The sequence below is a fragment of the Myxine glutinosa genome, chromosome 1, assembly GCF_964187855.1.
Source record: "Myxine glutinosa chromosome 1, kmMyxGlut1.1, whole genome shotgun sequence".
Taxonomy (NCBI): domain Eukaryota; kingdom Metazoa; phylum Chordata; class Myxini; order Myxiniformes; family Myxinidae; genus Myxine; species Myxine glutinosa.
The window spans coordinates 238288431-238307947 of NC_136261.1; the positions used below are offsets into that span (position 1 = coordinate 238288431).

Here is a 19517-nt window from a genome sequence, read left to right on the forward strand (position 1 = left end):
TTATTTCGACCGAGCGGTGGTGTATTACCGCGACCTAACATTTATTCCCTGACTAGACCCCGATTCCACCCAAACGTTGACCGAATCGCGCTATGCTAAATCAATGATGGAAAGGACACAACGACTGGGATAGATGAAACGACGGAAGGGGTACAGTTCTCAAGACCTCCGGAGGAGGGTATAATTAGTGGTGGAAAAAAGGGGTAGATTACAAGGTAGAGTGAGGTAAAAGCACAGAAGAGATAGGCACTTAATTACAGTCTTATCTTAGCCCAGACAGACCACAGACAAACGGAACAAGGCTGACTTACACAGGGATTGATGGCAGGGAAGGACAGGTAGTTCGATAGCACAAGGTGCACCTTGGCTCGGGGACAGGATCAAGCACGGTCCAAGAGATGCAGGGAGGCCTCACAGCGCTCGGAGGTGGCGTCTTTCTTTCTCCAAGCTCAGCGCGCATCTGACGTCACCTCCCTCTTCCTGCGCATGCTCAGCGGGGAGTGACACGCCCTCGGCTGGTTGGCTCCGCCCCAGATGGGACCGGTCCGCCGCTCCCATTGGGTGCGGGGGTTACCGGGCTCCGCCCTTGACGAGGAGCTGACAGGGAGCCCCTATGTGGTAACCCCGTCGAGCACATGTTCGATGGCGGCTCGCTGGGAAGGCCTCATGCCCTCCCAACACCCCCTACCAACCAAGCCGGAGTGAGGACGCGCACTCCCTGTGCACGCCGCCGCCGTGCTGTTGTTGTTGTTGTTGTTGTTGCTGAACCGTGAGGAAGAGCTGCGGGGAGGTATTGGGAGGTCCTAAACTTCCTAACGGTGCCATACAATCACATTCTGGTGCAACGAAGGGTCAGAATTAATGGAAACGAGTCCTTAACTGACATAGACTAAGAATAACTAGCAAGATGTCCTATAGTTGTCTACGTGAGATGCGGTGGACCTGGGCACGACATTTAATGGGGGAAATAGGGGGAGGTCGGGTCTACGGAGTGTTGTTTACAGAAAATGGGACTAGGGAATGGGGGATTGGGGATAGTTGGGAAGTATTGAGGAAATAGGGGAATATTTACAAGCGGATATAGATGGATGCAAATCCCATATCCGCAACAATATTTTTCGAGTTCGAAGTGTATATAAGGGGCAAGGAAACCTATTTCCTTCATAGTTCATCATCATGATCATGTACCATGCCCTATCGCCCTATGCCAAGCGTTGGTGCTGCTGAAGCAGTTACCTTGGTTACAATTTGTTCAGGGTGCCGGCGATAGCTCAAAGCAGGGTCAGGATTTAAACCTAGGCTAAACAGCTTAAAGGAGAGTGTGCGTACCTCTAGGCCATCACACAAGCCCCAAAATACTTGTTATTTCCATTTTGCAAATATTCACCACATATCCCATGAAATGTCCAAGTTCTTGATAATATTCCTTATTACAAAATTTGGACTTGGACGAAAATTTGGATTGGGACGAAACCGCCACCAAAGATGGATGGAGGTTATGTTTTCGCCCCTGTCCGTTTGTCTGTCTGTTTGTTTGTCCGTTTGTGAACAAAATATCTCAAAACGTTGTGGACGGATTCGGACGAAATTTGGCATAGATGTAGCGTATGTGACACCGACGAAATGATTAGATTTTGGTGAAGATCCGGATTCGGCTACTATAATTTTTAAAGTGATTCTTCACCATTGGAAGATATAGGACCAAAACGATACATAGCAGGATATCTCAAAAAGTTGTGGATGGATTTGGACGAAACTTGGTGGACCGGTTGGGTGTCTGACAAGGACGATTCGATTCGATTTTGGTGAAGATCTAAATATGGATTCGGATATGAGAATTATTTAATTTTTAAGAGATTCTTCACCATTGGGAGATAGGGCCAAAAACGATACATAGCAGGATATCTCAAAAAGTTGTGGACGCATTTGGACGAAACTTGGTGGACTGGTTGGGTGTCTGACAAGGAAGAATCGATTCGATTTTGGTGAAGATCTAAATATGGATTCGGATATGAGAATTATTTAATTTTTAAGATATTCTTCACCATTGGGGGATAGGGCCAAAAACGATACATAGCAGGATATCTCAAAAAGATATGGATGGATTTGGACGAAACTTGTTGGACAGGTTGTGTGTTTGACAAGGAAGAACCGATTCAATTTTGGTGAAGATCCGGATCCTGATCCGGCTAGTCGAATTTTTAAAGTGATTCTTCACCATTGAGTGATATGGCCAACCAGGCGGAGGTATTCTCTCTACTGAGTGCCGTTCTAGTTTTACTTTGTCTTTGCACCTGCCTATCAGCGAGCGAATTACCTGAAGTTTACTGACTTCAAGATGAAGTATCCCACCTACATATGCTTAATATTGATGTATACTGTACTCAAAATTGTGTATTTATTTATACTCCTGCTGTCCTTCATGGGTTTTGAGTTATTCAAGCTGCGCAAATAACCTGTGGCCTAAGTATGTAGGACTGCGAGGTCCTGGCTCCATCAAGGCAAGAGCGCAACATTTTAGATGTGAGGGATCTCTGGTTCGCTCCCGGGAGGTCGATCAGCTATCTTCGAGCATAATTGACCAGGACTCATCAACAACAACAGCAACAACAACAGCAACAACAACAACAACAACAACCTTCCCTCCTCACTACCTATATTCTTGATGAACTTTTTCACCCAAACTGTGACATCATCACCAGCAAGCTGGATTACTCCTGCTTAGGTGTACCAATCAAGAGGTCTTTACCACATCAACATTCAACTACCTGCTGTAAGGAGTACTGTGTAATTGGTCACTGAATTTCACTGAACAGCAGGGTATACCAGAGTGAATTTCACTGCAGAGAGAAGAACGGATAGTAATCTCTAACCTTGAAACTGGCAAATAAAGGCAACGGTGTAAGAAACAAACGTGGCTTCATGTTTGAATTCTGAAATTCACCTTGAAATGACCCAAGAGAAGGACCATGTGACCCAGATAAAGATGTTCTTTTTGTCTTGTGTGTCTTCCTGGCTTATCAGTTGCCTTGGGGGGAATCTAAGTTCTGGCCTTTGGCATGCTAGACAACATCAAACAGACATACAACTCCTATGGATTTGAACTCTTTCAGTATGCTCTCTGCTCTAAATTATTGCTGGCAAGAGTTACATATTGTATTTGATGGCATACATTTTATAAAAGCTAATGGTCATTTGGTAAGAGTACGTATGTTCAACTGATTTTAGCCCGAATTGATGCATTTCAAACTTTTTCATAAAATTGCATTTATTCATTGAGTCATTTACTATTGCCATTAAACAGGCGGCAGTTTGGGTTCAAATCTTGGCCCAGCTATAAATTGTCATCCCGGTGTTTCACATGTGATTCATAAATGTGTGTGTCATCCCTCGGATGGACTGGACTGGACGTTAAACTGGGCATCCCATGTGTCAGACTTTGTTGGTGGACGTTAAATAATCCATGGTGTCCTTCACGAAGAGTAGTTGAGCTATCGCCAGCACCCTAAACAAATGACAAAATTCTTGCCCTGACCTGTTGTGTTGGAGTGGTCACATGTCCAAGATTTTAATTTCAGCCATAGGAACTGCTTCGGTAGCACCAACGCTCTCTACAGAGCATGTTTCATGTTGTATACAGTCGTGGCCAAAAGTATTGGCACCCTTGCACTTTTTTCAAATAATTCACAATCTCTAAAAATAAGTTGTAATTGACCCAAGTATTTGGCATCCACAATTCCTTATTTCACTGTTAATATTACAGAACCTTTGTTTTTGATTCATAACTTAATATATCCTTTTAAATCAGAAAATAAAAAGAAATGGCATTGACAAATTTATTGACACCCCAGACTTGATATTTGGTAGCACAGCCATTGGACAAAGTAACTGTGGTCAAGCGCTTCCTATAGCCATGAATGAGCCTCCTCTACCTCTCTACTGCCAGTTTGGCCCACATTTCTTGTGCAAACTGGTCCAGTTCTCCAAAATTTAAAGGGTGCCTTCTCCCAACTACTGTTTTCAGATCTCCCAACAGGTGTTCAATGGGATTGAGATCTGGACTCATTGCTGGCCCCTTCAGAACAGTTCAGCGTTTTGTCTTGAACCATTCCTGGGTGCTTTTTGAAGTATGTTTGGGGTCATTGTCCTGCTGCAAGACCCATGACCTTCGATGGAGACCCAGCTTTCTGACACTGGGTTGAACATTGCGCTCCAAAATGCCTTGGGAATCTCCTGATTTCATGATGCCATGCACACATTCAAGGCACCCATTGCCAGAGGCAGCACAGCAACGCCAAAACATCACTGAACCTGCTCCATGTTTGACTATAGGGAAGGTGTTCTTTTCTTTGAAGGCTTCATTTTGTTTTCTGTAAACATAGAGATGATGTGCTTCACCAAAAAGCTCTAATTTGGTCTCATTTGTCCACAGGATAGGATTTTGTCTTGTTGAGGTGTGTTTTGGAAAACTCCAGTCGGGCTTTCTTATGCCTCTCTCTCAGCAGTGGGGTCCTCCTGGGTCTCCTACCATAGAACCTCCTTTCATTGAGTTTGCGATGGATGGTGCGAGTTGAAACTGTTGAACCTTGTGTCTGATGGTCAGCTTGAATCTGTTTGGCAGTTGATCGAGGTGCTTTCTCCACCATTAAAACAATCCTTCACTGCAATATTCGATCAAGTTTTCTCTTGAGGCCACGTTCAGGGACGTTGGCTACAGTGCCAACCTACATTGAAATACATATGTAAATACCAAAATATTTTTTAATTTCAACAATTTCAGGAAGAAATGTTGCTTTATTTGAAACAAGTGCAAGGGTGCCAATATTTTTGGCCACGACTGTATGTGGGTAGTCGAGGCAAGGTTGTGGGGAGCGGTCGTGAGGCTTCGTGTTGGGGAGCAATGAACAGCATGTATAATGGCTGAATTCAATGGGATTTAATGTGGAAAGGAAATAGTTGCTTTTAGTGCGCCATTCAACCCTGGTGTTGGGCTAGTGGCTAGGGTGCCGGCTTAGGATCCTAGGATCCTGGGTTCGAATCCCGGTCGATCGCTGAATTAACGCCAGGTGGGTTGACTCAGCCTGTCATCCTTCCGAGGTCGGCTAATTGAGTACCAGTTCACTGGTAATTCCCTGTTTGTCGTTAAAGGCGGCAAAAAGGGTTGGCGTCAGGAAGGGCATCCAGCCGTAAAACATTGCTTCAAAAAATGGGACCAAAAAACAACAACAACCACGGTTCCCGAAAAAGGCCAACCCCCGCTTGCGGGGAAAAATGGCCTCTAAAGGTGGTTTTATTCAAATAAGCTTTTGGCACGATGCGGGCAACACTGACGGCCCCCGCGAACCTTAAATATTAAAACAAGAACCATGCATACGTCATGAGACGCCGCTGCTTACATAATATTATCCACGAGGAAAAACAGAAAAGTTGTCGTGTTCATACAAAAGCCTTCGGCTATTTCTTCTATTATTCCCAAGAAGCTCCGAAAAGCTCGAGGCTCCATAAAATGGTCCCAGAGGCTCCGTGAAACTGTAACAGAATGATATTGCTTTGTGATACCAATACTTCAAGAGAACATTACAGTTGCGCAGTAAATCAAACACGGTGAATCAAATGGAAAGGAAACAGACTGGTGGCGTCGATGGACAGCATGCAAAGTCACCAAGTTACAAAGCGTTTACGTGAGAACATATAGCAGGCATGTGTTCCAATCTTACAATTACCTACATAAATAGAGATATGCTGTCCACTTTAATCCTCTTAACGAATAGAGCTTGGACTCAGACAGGATGCAGAATGCACCGCACAGATGGCCCTGTCGTTTGGTATGAACCGTGCAACGTTGTAATAGCTTTACAACATGATTTAAGATTCGCGGTGCTGTAAGCTCCACAGAGTACTGCAAGCCCCACAGAGTACTGCAAGCTCCACAGAGTACTGCAAGCTTTACACTTCGCAGGGAGCCACCAGCCTGTCTGCTGGCAAGTCGAAGCACCAGAAGAGAACGAGCAATGAACATCCGCCTAGATAGCTCCACCCCGCACATCTGCCTAGCTAGCTCCGCCTTGCGCATCCGCAAAGATAGCTCCGCCCCGCACATCTGCCAAGATAGCTCCGCCACGCACACCTGCCAAGATAGCTCCGCCACGCACATCTGCCAAGATAGCTCCGCCACGCACATCTGCTAAGCCAGATCCACCCTGCACATCCGCCAAGATAGCTCCACCCCGCACATCTGCCAAGCTAGCTCCGCCTTGCGCATCCGCAAAGATAGCTCCGCCCCGCACATCTGCCAAGATAGCTCCGCCACGCACACCTGCCAAGATAGCTCCGCCACGCACATCTGCCAAGATAGCTCCGCCACGCACATCTGCCAAGATAGCTCCGCCCTGCACATCTGCCAAGATAGCTCCGCCACACACATCTGCCAAGATAGCTCCACCACGCACATCCGCCAAGATAGCTCCGCCCTGCACATCTGCCAAGATAGCTCCGCCACGTACATCCGCCAAGATATCTCTGCCCTACACATCTGCCAAGATAGCTCCGCCATGCATATCGGCCAAGATAGCTCCGCCCTGCACATCTGCCAAGATAGCTCCGCCACGCACATCCGCCAAGTTAGCTCCGCCACACATATCCGCCAAAATAGCTCCGCCATGCACATCTGCCAAGATAGCTCTGCCACGCACATCCGTCAAGATAGCTCCGCCCTGTACATCTGCCAAAATAACTCCACCACGCATGTCGGCCAAGATACTTCCGCCACGCACATCCGCCAAGATAGCTCCGCCCTGTACATCTGCCAAAATAACTCCGCCACGCACATCCGCCAAGATAGCTCCGCTACGTACATCTGCCAAGATAGCTCTGCCCTACACATCTGCCAAGATAGCTCTGCCCTACACATCTGCCAAGATAGCTCCGCCATGCATATCGGCCAAGATAGCTCCGCCCTGCACATCTGCCAAGATAGCTCCGCCACGCACATCCGCCAAGTTAGCTCCGCCACACATATCCGCCAAAATAGCTCCACTCTGAACAGCCGTCAAGCGAGCTCCGCCCCGCACATCCGCCAAGATAGCTCCGCCATGCACATCTGCCAAGATAGCTCCGCCGGGCACATCCTCCCAAGATAACTCTGCCACGCACATCTGCCAAGATAGCCTCGCCACGCACATCTGCCAAGATAGTTCCGCCATGCACATCTGCCCGCCAGACTCGCTCCGCCACGCACATCTGCCAAGATAGCTTTGCCACTCACATCTGCCAAGATAGCTCCGCCACTCACATCTGTCAAGATAGCTCTGCCACTCACATCTGCCAAGATAGCTCCACCACTCACATCTGCCAAGATAGCTCTGCCACTCACATCTTCCAAGACAGATCCACCACTCACATCTGCCAAGATAGCTCCGCCACTCACATCTGCCCAGATAGCTCCGCCACTCACATCTGCCCAGATAGCTCCGCCACTCACATCTGCCAAGATAGCTTGGCCCCGCACATCTGCCAAAATAGCTCCACCCCGCACATCTGCCAAGATAGCTCCGCCACGCACATCTGCCAAAATAGCTCCGCCCCACACATCTGCCAAGATAGCTCCGCCACGCACATCTGCCAAGATAGCACCCCCACGCACATCTCCCAAGATAGCTCCGCCCTGTACATCTGCCAAGATAGCTCCGCCCTGCACATCTGCCAAGATAGCTCCGCCACGCACATCTGCCCGTCAGACTCGCTTCGCCCAGAGGCTGAAGGGATTTAACTATTTAACCTTCCGACATGACTTGGTTGCAAGCATCACGATTGATATACTCAGACAGGAATGACAAACAGGTTATCCCTGTAGGCCTTGATTGTGTTCTGAGTAAGTGTCTTCATTGGCCAGCTCTCGAGTCGGTTGTCACCTTGGATGCTATACTATAGGAGCGATACGGACGGGGATACTTTGAGACCGGAGTTGGTCTCCGTTCCATCTCTTGAAACCCACCCACGTGTGGAATAGCAGCCAACACCAACAACTTGTACACACATACATGCATATACGGTTACACACTTGTATACACACACACACACACACACACACACACACACACACACACACACACACACACACACACACGCACACACACACGGAAGTGGATACTTTGAGATCTGGGAGGGCTCCGTTCCACATTCTGAAACCTGCATATGGATATAACAACCAATAAGAGAGCCGTTTGTCTGTGTGTGTCTGTCTGTGTTGCCATTTTTCTTAGAGATAGCTGAACGGATCTTTGTCAAACTTTGAGGTTCATCAGTGAGTGCCTGGGAGTGTTTTAGGCCCAAAAAAAATTTTTTTTAAACAAAAGTTCGATTTCTTTATTTAGTTCGTTTTAATTGCTCTATAGTACCTGAGCCTTTGTACCTTTAAGAAAGGTAACGTAAAATGATCCCCGATGTGTGTGTGTGTAATATTTTCCTTAGTGGGTGTGGGGAAGTGTCTTCGGCACCCACAAACGATAGAAAAAAAAAATTGATTTACTCAAAATGCCAACAGGATTAGAACATCACCAGGCAACGCTGGGTACCCCTGGTCGTATAACATACAGCCCCGTCCTCTTTTGGTCATTCGCAACTCTTGACAGATTACAATGTCTTCATCTGCACTGTCATGGAGTATGGATCTCAACTTCACAATGATGTGGTTGCATTCAATCCTGGCGACGATAAAGTTAATAACCTTGAGACTCAACTGTCTCTCTCTCTCTCTCTCTCTCTCTCTCTCTCTCTCTCTCTCTCTCTCTGTAGAAGGCTAAGGTACAAGGCCTTTTCTGTCACCACAGACAACTTTGTGGCCCCACCGTCCTCTATATCGCTTGTTCTTTGGCCTTGCCCATTCTGCTGAATGCCCCTCCACAGTAACAGACACAAATTTGAAACACTACGAAGCATGCCTCACTGGATCCACTGATCAACAATGTATCAGCTGTTTTTCCCCACCCCTTTCAATATATAGCAACAATATGGTGGCCAAGCAGGACTTGCACACAACCCTTGTGCCAGTGAAAGAGAAAAGAAGAGAGTATAAAAATAAATAATCATCCAGAAAGCCACGCATGCATTTCTTTCTTTCATAACTTACGTGGATTTCACTTCACGTATTGATTTGTGCTCGAGAGCAAAACAACAAGACAAAGTGAGTCGATCAGAAAGACTATCCGATGACTGTGTGTTGAAGTGCGGACACAGCATTCTTCATATGAAGAATCAATGGACAATGGCGGTGAGGACACTGGTCTGGCTTGGTTAATATAGTGGATTAACTCAAATGGATTAAAATGAAGCTGAAGGCAGCAGCTGTACTAATGATTTGCATTCTAATCTTCAGAAAATCAACCTCGTCTCAGGAGAATACTATTCATCTGTCAGGAAACACCTAGCTGGCCGATTAACGACCTTTAGGATGGGGTTCTTTGCCTAGTACTTTTCCTTTACATTATTTCTCTTATGCACTTCTCACTTAATAAATAAAAAAATCTCATTGCCCATCTTCACTTATCGAGAATTATTGCAAAATTGATATTTCACCAGAGTAGGCTTCTGGATGAATATACAATTGCCACACACATTGTGGCAAATTCTTCATTGGGTTGTAAATCCATCATCGTAGTTGACATCAAACCCTCCTTTTCTCCAACAGCCTGATGTCAGATCATCATTTCGGTTTCAAACCGGGTCACTCTACCTTGGACATGCTGCTACTACTCTCCCAACAATGGACGGAGGTCCTCAATATCAGACATTAGATCAGGGCCGTCTCGATCTGGACATATCTCGAGCATTTGATACATACAGCCTGGCATCCTGCTGCAATCTCCAAACTATCTGCCTATGGCATCCACGGCCAACTCCTTTCAGGACTCAATGACTCCCTCCACTCCCATAGTCATTTGGTAATCGTAATGGGATCCTCTCATGTCCTCTCTCTGTAAAGGCTGGAGTGGCCCAGGCAGTCTTGAGTGCGACCTTGTTCCTCATCTTCAAAAATGATCTTTCTGATTCCCTGGAAAATCATGTTTATCTCTTTGCTGGTGATCCCACTTCCATCCTCTGCTGTATCATTTCTCATTCTTCAGACAGGTAGGCATAAGCCTCTTCCCCCTTCGCAGACCTTGATAGAATAAGCTGGTTCACATACCCCTCATCACCTTGCTCTTATATGAGCCTTGATGTTATTGAGAGAGAGAGAGAGAGAGAGAGAGAGAGAGAGAGAGAGAGAGAGAGAGAGAGAGAGAGAGAGAGAGAGAGAGAGAGAGAGAGAGAGAGAGACAGAGAGACAGAGACAGAGAGACAGAGAGACAGAGACAGAGACAGAGAGACAGAGACAGAGAGACAGAGACAGAGAGACAGAGACAGAGAGACAGAGACAGAGACAGAGACAGAGACAGAGAAAAAAATGCGCACTAATTCTCCTGCATACTTAGAGTTGCACCAAATAGGCACAATGACATATACGTATTGTACTAATCCCAGGTGCCGTTGCTCACATCCTTAGGTAACCTTCAATGTGATGCAGTGTTCATAGAGACATCCTAAAGAAGTAAAATGATTCAAGAGAAAAAAAAAATGATCTAATTGATGAAGTTTGACCTTGACCATCCAAGCAAGCAACAGAACTCTTGCAAGAGGACTTCAATTGACATTTTGCAAAAACTGAATATATTGCCAGTGTCAGGGGGTTGTCAAGGACTGAAAGCAAAAATCCATCGTGGACTTAAAAGGAATATAGACCAAAGATGAGAGAAGAAAACAAAGTCTCTGCCAGAAATGTAAGATAATTCAATTTGCCTCCAAAGGGTCATGTAAAGATAAGGTTGATTTACAAGCTAAACAAGGCGTGAATGAAGCCTCATATTATAAATATCTGATGGAGTTACTGAACTCTAAGGGTATATCAGTTGCTGCCATAAATTCTGCAATCCTATATGGGACAGTTAAGAGATATAAGAAGTCATTATGATTGTACTTGCGGTGGCCGATTTTACTATTGCAGTTTGAGATTTGCGTGTGTCGGATCATAAATAGGATTAATAGAAACACATAACGACTCTGTGTTGCACTTCGCACTGGATTACGTGCTTGAAACCTCGTAGCGCACAGCGGCGGGCACATGACATGACGACATCATCAGGTGGGATGAGTCAGCATTTGGCTGTAATTGTGAGCCCCAGGCCATAACTGGCTACGTTTGCAAGTTGGGTGGATACAAACACACACATATATATATTATACAGTATATTATATATATATATATATATATATATATATATATATATATATTTATATAAATATACATATACATATATATATATATATATATATATATAATAATAAATAATAATAATAATAATAATAAATCTTTATTGTCCCATTTTCAGGGAAATTATTCTTTGGTGACACCGTAAGTTGACCATCATTAAAACATAAAACACAAAGGGAATAAGAAAACAATATAAAAAAAGATAAAATATATAAAATATGGAAAATGGACAAACAGCAAAATGTCTAGGAATTTGAATTTAGCATTTGAATTGCACATGGTACAAATGACCTTTTGAAAATGTTCTTCTTCATCCTCCTTACACGAAAGCGTCTCCCTGATGGCAGTTTTTTCAAAAAGTCCGTTCAAGAAACGACTATCGTTGGTACACACCTGCACCGACTTCCTTTTCAATGCTCGCAAGTATAGAGACTCCAGACTAGTTGAAGGCCCACCTACAGCTTTAAATGCCAGTGTAATGACCTTTCTCAATCGTGACTTATTCCGCACATTAAGATAACTGTACCAGGAAATCAAATTAAATGATAAAACACTGATCAGTAAGGAATTTGTCAGCATCCGCATCACACGAGAGCTAACACCAAATTAATTTAACTTCCTGAGAAGATACAATCCTTGCATTGATTTCTAGTACACAGCATCAGTATTTCCATCAAAAGTTAGCTTGTTATCAATAATGGTGCCCAGGTATTTAAATTTGCTCACAATTTCTACCTTATCACCATTTATGGTGACAGGCTCATGACTCTGACCTTTCCGAAAGTCCAAAATCATCCCTTTTGTTTTTCACACTTTCAGAGTAAGACAAAAGTCCCCACACCACTTACTCAATGTGTCAATCTCATCGAGGTGAAGATACAAAAGATGATTGATCGGAAAGACAGCCAACAATGGCGATATCGTCTGCGTACTTAATAAAGTTACTAACTTCTTTAAGAGCCACACATCCATTGGTGTACAAACTGAACAGTAGAGGTGACAATACACCGCCTTGTGGAGCACCAGTATTCAAGATTGATAACTTTGATAAGCTACCATTCACCCTCACCTGCTGAGGATGGTCTTGTAAAAAGAAACTTTCCACCCAGAGTATGATATGGGGGTTCAGCACAGGTCACTCAACACTTTCAGAAGGGTAAATGGGTGCTTAGTGTTAAAGGCTCACGAGAAATCAATAAATAACACACGGACATAGGTTCCATTTTGGTCAAGGTGACTTGTGATGAGATGAAGTAAACTGAGCCAGGCATCTTCAACACCTCGTCTTGCTTTGTATGCAAATTGTAAAGGATCCAGTTTAGGAGTTACATCTGATGTTATAAACTTCACCATCAATTTCTCCATACATTTCCCCAAGATGGAGATAAGGGCAACAGGTCTATAATCATAGAGCTGCCTTGGGTGAACCTTTTTTGGCACTGGAATAATGATGGACTTTTTCCAACAAATAGGAACAGTATGAGTAGCCAAAAGTAACTGAAACAATCGAGTAAAAACATTACTATGTTCTAAACAGAACTCTTTCAGAATACAAGACGAAATGCCATCTGGACCTCAAGCCTTCCTTTTACTCAACGTCCTAAAACACCTCACGACATCAGGTTCACAAATTACAGGTATGGGGCACGCTCGAGTATCTAGATCCTCACAGAGAGCTTCACATTTTACTCGGTTTCCTGGAACATCAAATCTCGCGTAAAAGTCACTCAATTCATCCACAAATTTGGAATCTGGAACATTAGTGGGCAATCTACCATCCTTGAGCCTCTCATTCATTCCCATCATATGCCTGAGTCCCCTCCAAGCGTTACGAGCATCACCATCGTGTAGTTGTTCTTCAATCTTATCCTTGTACGACCGTTTACACTTGCCAATGACAGAGCACAATTCTTTCTTTGTCACCCTGAGGGCGAAGTCATCCTTCTTCAGGAATGCCCGCTTCTTCTTCATCAAACACACCTTCACTTCAGCGGTCACGCAAGGTTTGTTATTGGGAAACATGCGAATGGTTCTCTCCGTGGTCACGAGCCACGAGGTCCTCACAGAACTTCACATAATCTGTGATCGTCTCAGTAAGTTCATCAGGGTCGTCACAAGAGTCAAAAAATACACCCCAGTCTGTGCATAGGAAACAGTCCTTCAAACGTTCATTATCCTCCACCGTTCTGGTTTTAACCGTCTTGGAAAGAACTGGCATTCGTTTCACCTTTGGTCTCTACGTAGGTAAGAGATGGACCACCTTATGGTCTGATCGTCCGATCGCAGGAGCACATTTCGCCACATAAGCATATTCAATGTTACCGTAACATTTGTCCAACGTCCTGTTACCACGGGTAGCAACATCCACATACTGGTCGAGCTGAGGGAGTTCCTGATCGAGGTCACATCGATTGAAATCCCCAATGATCAGGGTCGATTGATCCGTTGAACGGGCGGTCGCTCCATTGTAACTTTCTGCGATTCGTTCCGTTGCGCATTTGAAGTCCGGCCCCGGTGCGCACACCAGAATAATTGTGCATTGACCAAATTCCCGTGGCAGGTAGTAGGGTCGGAAAGACACCGTCAGTATCTCCACGTCCTTGGAACAGTATCGTTCACGTACCGTAAAATGTTTGGCCCAATTCAAATTCACCAACATACACAAACCGCCACCTTTGGCCTTCCCCGATGACGCGACTCTATCGGCCCTGATCATCTCGAATCCATCAAAAGACACGTCATCCCCTTCACCAAGCCATGTCTCGGTGAAACACACAACAGATGAGGTCCGATAGTACCAGTCGAACCTCAGGAGGGCATCCAGTTCATCACTTTTGTTCTTTATCGAGCGAGAGTTAATCAAAGTCAAAACAGGAAGCGGTACCTTGTGGTTTCTGCGTTTAAGCCGCTGGCGAAGACCTCCACGAGAACCTGGTTTTTTCTTTTCTTTAATTCTGAAAACACCATTCAATGCCAAGTTCACAACTCTCTGCGTAGCACCACCAATACCATTGAAACGCAGGTTCAGCAAGGCAAGCTAGTGTCATACAAAGTGTCATACAAAGGGTATAGTCTAGTAGGAAGACTAGGTCCCCCTGCACCCCCCGGAGATATACTTCTAATCAGTGTTTCTAGATTGGAAACAATGTGTAGAAAATGACTAGCTATGGCCCCAAGCTGAAATAATGTCCCACATACCATTTTTATGCAAATTACTGCTGCCATTATCAAAAAAACGATTTTTGACATATCTCAGCCAATATTGCAGATAATTGAAAAATGAAGGTGTCTAGACCCATGTTTTGAAGGGCATAGATCATGATAGAACTATTCATAACATGATTACATGTGTCTATGGTATACTAGTATGCATATTAATGCTGTAATTACAAAATAATCAGTTTTACAAATGATAAGGATACGTTAATACTGCAGATAACTTAACATGGTACATAAGGGGTCTAAACCCAGGTATTTTCAAGGTTAAATGTCAACAAGATGCTCCTGAGTCTTGCATAGGGGCGGGACATTGGCAGTAACATTGGTACCACTCAACTTTTCTTCCCACCATTGACTTTGTATTGCGAGAGATTTTCACTTGCTTATTTAAAGGTTTCTCACCCAGCCCACGTAAAATCTACCAACTCCTGCTGTTAACTCCCAAACATATTTTTTTATGTTATCCAATCACAGTGCAGAAATGACAGACTAGAGATCCAAATTAGTGCTGCTATAGCTGCCATTTTACATTTCCATCCATGTAACATGCGCGCTCGCGCGCTCGTATCAATTGGTAATGTCGCGCGCTCGTATCAATTGGTAACGTTGATGTTATTGAATACCTCAGTTGAAAGTTCAGTCTTCCATTCCATCTGTGTGTTGTTCTTGGTATTCATCCTCCAATCTAGCCAGGTAAGATGCTAACTATAATGTTACTCACACTCTTGACTTCAGTTTCTGCATGAAATCATAAACAGGCAGAATAACAGCTGAGCCAGCTAGCACCATGTTAGCTAACGTTAAAGCTAGCCTCATCTATGTACAGTATGTTCCTAATGTCGGTGTAACTTAAACTTTTGTTAATGCCAAACATGAGACATATCTGTTGACTTCTGTATATGAATTGAACCAGAAAGAGGCACGACAGCTGAGCTAGCTACAGTAACTTAGCACAATGTTTCATTGGCCTAGATAGCTAACGTTAGTGTGGAAGAATTTAGATGTTTTAGCTATTAGCACTTTTGATGCCACTAAACATGGTTTAGTCAGCTAAAAAGTACCCTAGTGTAGAACATGACTCAGAACCTCTGTTACCTCACTGAAAACTCAGAGCCTCCTTTCACAGGCACTTTTAACATCATTCGTGATTTCTTATTTGTCATTTAACAGTGATGGTAGACATCGACAGCAAGCATGCCCAAAAGAAAACGGAGTGTAGAACCTGCAGCCCAAAGCTCTCCTCCTACATGCATCCTTCATGTACCATCCATGTCTGATCATGGGGATTTCACGCCCCTCCGTAAAATTAAAGGATCTGCTTCAGAAAAACTGCAACTGCTTCAAAAGATCCGGGATAGACGTCTCAACCAACCGCATGACTCCCCATGTCGTATGCAATCAGTATGTGATCAGATCCCGGCAACTCTTCCTGATGACCTAGAAAGAGTAGGATATCACAGCAAGTGTTATAAGCACTTTGTCCGCCACTTTCATCGTCTGGGAGATGATACAGAACCAGGGCCATCAACCTCATCATGGCATCACTCTCCTCGTAAACCAGGAGGTTCTGCTGAACCCATCTTCCCGCCAGAGTGTATATTTTGTGAGAAAGTTGAGACCAAAGATGCTCATCGCAATACTGAGAGGCCTACAACCTTCCCATCCTTTAAAAACAAAGAAAATGCATGGGAGCAAATCGAAACACGGGCTGAGAAAATGGGTCTCTATCGACTCCATCGAAAGGTGAAAAACAAAGACCTCTTTGCATGTGAGGCCAAACACCATCCGTCATGTTTTAAAGCTTTCCGCACAGCATTCTACAACTATGAGAAGCTGTGGGGAAAGCTGCGAAAGCTGACTTCATCAGGCGCCTGGAAAGCGGAGAACCTGAGAGCTTCTTCAACCCAATCAAGAGAAAGAAACTCAAGACCATGGAGGCTAGTAACAAGAAGATCACACTAACATCCTCACAGGGCAAGGTAAGGATGTAATCCAATACCCAAGTGCTTTTGTATTTTATGTTGTATTTTTAAATGGCGTCCTGTACATGCTATATTGAGATACAAGATTGAACTCCAAATTTGTTTATTAAAGACAGTGCACATCAATGAACAATGTAAAGATTGTAAATATGCCAATTTATAGCACATGAATAATTTTCACCTGTAGTCCTTCCTGTAGTACATATCAACCAATCACCATTTATCATTCCAGGTCATCCAGTATCAGGAGCAAAGCAACCTTGCATTCCTGCTCCTTGTCAAGTCTCAGAGTCAAGATGAGCCATTAGACCTGGGAGAACTCATTAAGTACTGCCTGATGCCAGTGCCTCCTAGCCTTGGGACACCAGATGGGTTCTTCTGCAAAACCAACAAAGCCTCCATTCTGCACTACCTTTTAGAGGACACCACACCACAAGATCTGCAATACCCCAAGGATGCCCTGTTCATCCAGGATGGAATGGCGCTGCTGCATACCCTTGCCAACCTTCCCCCAACATGTGGTGAGATATGCTTGCAGGTGCTTGATCAGATGGTGGCCAAGCAGCACTTTCTGTTCTCCACTGACAGTTACCATCCTGAGTCAATCAAAGCGCAGGAAAGGCTGAGGCGGGGCAGCTCAGAGAAGATCATTCTGGCTGGACCAGCAACCAGGAAGCCATATGACTTCAAAATGTTCCTTGCAAATGACGACAACAAAAAGCAGATGTGCCAGCTTCTTCTGAAAGTGTGGAGTGGACAAGAGGCAGCTACCAGGCTGGAGAGAACAGAGATGGCTGTGCTGATCGTGGAGGGGAAGGCCCACCAACTTGCCTCAACGAATGGCAAGGTAAAATTGAAAGCCCTTCGTGAATGGCGATTCAATTTGTAATTTTTCCTGAAAAAAAGGTGATTACCTGTGATGTTTGTCTAGATCTGAAACTGGCAGTGACTGGTGATTGAAATGCGGTGCCTTTTTGTGTTTCAGGTCGAGGTACGTGAACTCCCCACGATCTACAGCAACCAGGAAGAGACTGATACCAGGGTGGTTCTGTACCTCCATCATGCTGCTACCATCGGATACAAGAACGCTGTAGTCAGAACACCGGACACAGACATCCTCCTGATCCTGCTCCACCATGCCCACAACATCAAGCTGACGGTGTACCTGGATACAGGGTCAGGGAAGCATCGCCAACTTGTCAACGTCTCTGAGCTGGCAGAATCCCTGGGAGAGGACTACTGTGCCACTCTCCTGGGGTACTATGTGTTCAGCGGAGAAGACTGCACCAGTGCCTTCAAAGGGAAGGGAAAAGTCGGGCCCTTGAAAAAGCTGGAGAAGAATCCCAGGTTTCACAGGGCATTCGGTGAACTGGGTGACAACTGGGATGCCAACCCTGAGGTGGAGAGGCAGTTAGAAAAATTCACCTGTGTGATGTACGGCCAGAGTCGCGAGTCATCAGTGGACATTGTCCGTGCCAAGCTGCTACGAAAAATGGTGGGAGAGGACAAGACCCTCACATCCAAGTCCAAGGTTGATCTGGCTCGCCTTCCTCCATGCCAGTCTGCCCTGAAGCCGCACATCCAGCGTGTGAACCACCGCGTAGCATTGTACAAAAGAGCCGATCAACCTATCATCGAAAAGCCAAAACCTTATGAGGAGCAAGGATGGATAAGGACTGATGAAGGACTGTTGAAACCAATGTGGTCCAGTGGTCCCATCCTACCAACCTCACTGGTGGATCTTCTGAACACAGGAGAGCACGAAGAGGAGGAGGAAGAGGAAGGAGAAGAAGAGTTTGACTCTGACGATTTCGATGAAAATGATGATGACTGACTCAGTGTAGAATCACTAATGCTAATGATGTTTATCTAAAACAAGCAAGAGAAGAGTGGTCACATTGAGTGCTAGGACTATTTTGACAGTTGTAATATTTAGAAAAATAAAACTTTGTGTTAACGTCTGTGTAGACGGACCTTAATATGAGTCTATTATTTCGTAAAACTGTGATTATTTTGTAAATAAAGCACTAATTAGCATACTAGTATACCATAGACACATGTAATCATGTTATGAATAGTTCTATCATGATCTATGCCCTTCAAAACATGGGTCTAGACACCTTCATTTTTCAATTATCTGCAATATTGGCTGAGATATGTCAAAAATCGTTTTTTTGATAATGGCAGCAGTAATTTGCATAAAAATGGTATGTGGGACATCTTTTCAGCTTGGGGCCATAGCTAGTCATTTTCTACACATTTTTTCCAATCTAGAAACACTGATTAGAAGTATATCTCCGGGGGGTGCAGGGGAACCTAGTCTTCCTACTAGACTAGTATGAATACTTATGTCAATGTGATATTTCAGTTTTTTCTTTTTAATAAATTTGCAAAACTTGTGTAAAATGCGATTTTCTCTTTGTCATTATGGGGTATTGAGTGCAGATTGATGAGGGAAAAAATGAATTTAATCGATTTCAGCATAAGGCGGCAACATGACAAAATGTGAAAAAAGTGAAGGGGTCTGAATACTTTCTGAATGCACTGTATATTTACAAGACATGTTAAGACGCTGGAAGGTGTTTATATCTGAAGTCATGATAAGGCTTTACGCACGTGGATCTGATCATGCATGCCACTAGATGTCGAACACTACTTGATGGAACTAGACAACCAGAAAGACACTTGGATCTAAGTGGTCAATGAAATGTTGTTTGGGACTTTTCCTTCATAGCGTGCATATAATGTATATATTGACATCACGGGTCTATATTTCTGTTTCGAAAATCTACAGGACAAGACCTGATCAACATATTTTTAGTTCCTCTTTCACTATGGATGCCGAGTGTAAAGCAATGACAAAAGTTTGATTCAGGTATTTCAACTATCTATCATAACAACATACCTTATACATGTATCAATCATCGCAACACACCTTGTACATGTTGTAGCAATAAAATAAATACATTCTTCAAATTTGGGGGAAAGCACATTTGAGTTAAATAATTTTC

At 44.3% G+C, this 19517-nt stretch overlaps 1 protein-coding gene across 1 annotated transcript; it reads left to right on the forward strand.

The window, feature by feature from the left end:
- Positions 1 to 16358: 16358 nt before the first annotated feature.
- On the forward strand, positions 16359 to 18755 carry LOC137427458 (uncharacterized). The gene is made up of 3 exons (XM_078785317.1): positions 16359 to 16503; positions 16739 to 17353; positions 17492 to 18755. The coding sequence occupies exons 1-3, from the start codon at positions 16456 to 16458 to the stop codon at positions 18338 to 18340; spliced, it is 1512 nt and encodes a 503-aa protein (XP_078641443.1). The 5' UTR covers positions 16359 to 16455; the 3' UTR covers positions 18341 to 18755.
- The last annotated feature ends 762 nt before the right edge of the window (positions 18756 to 19517 follow it).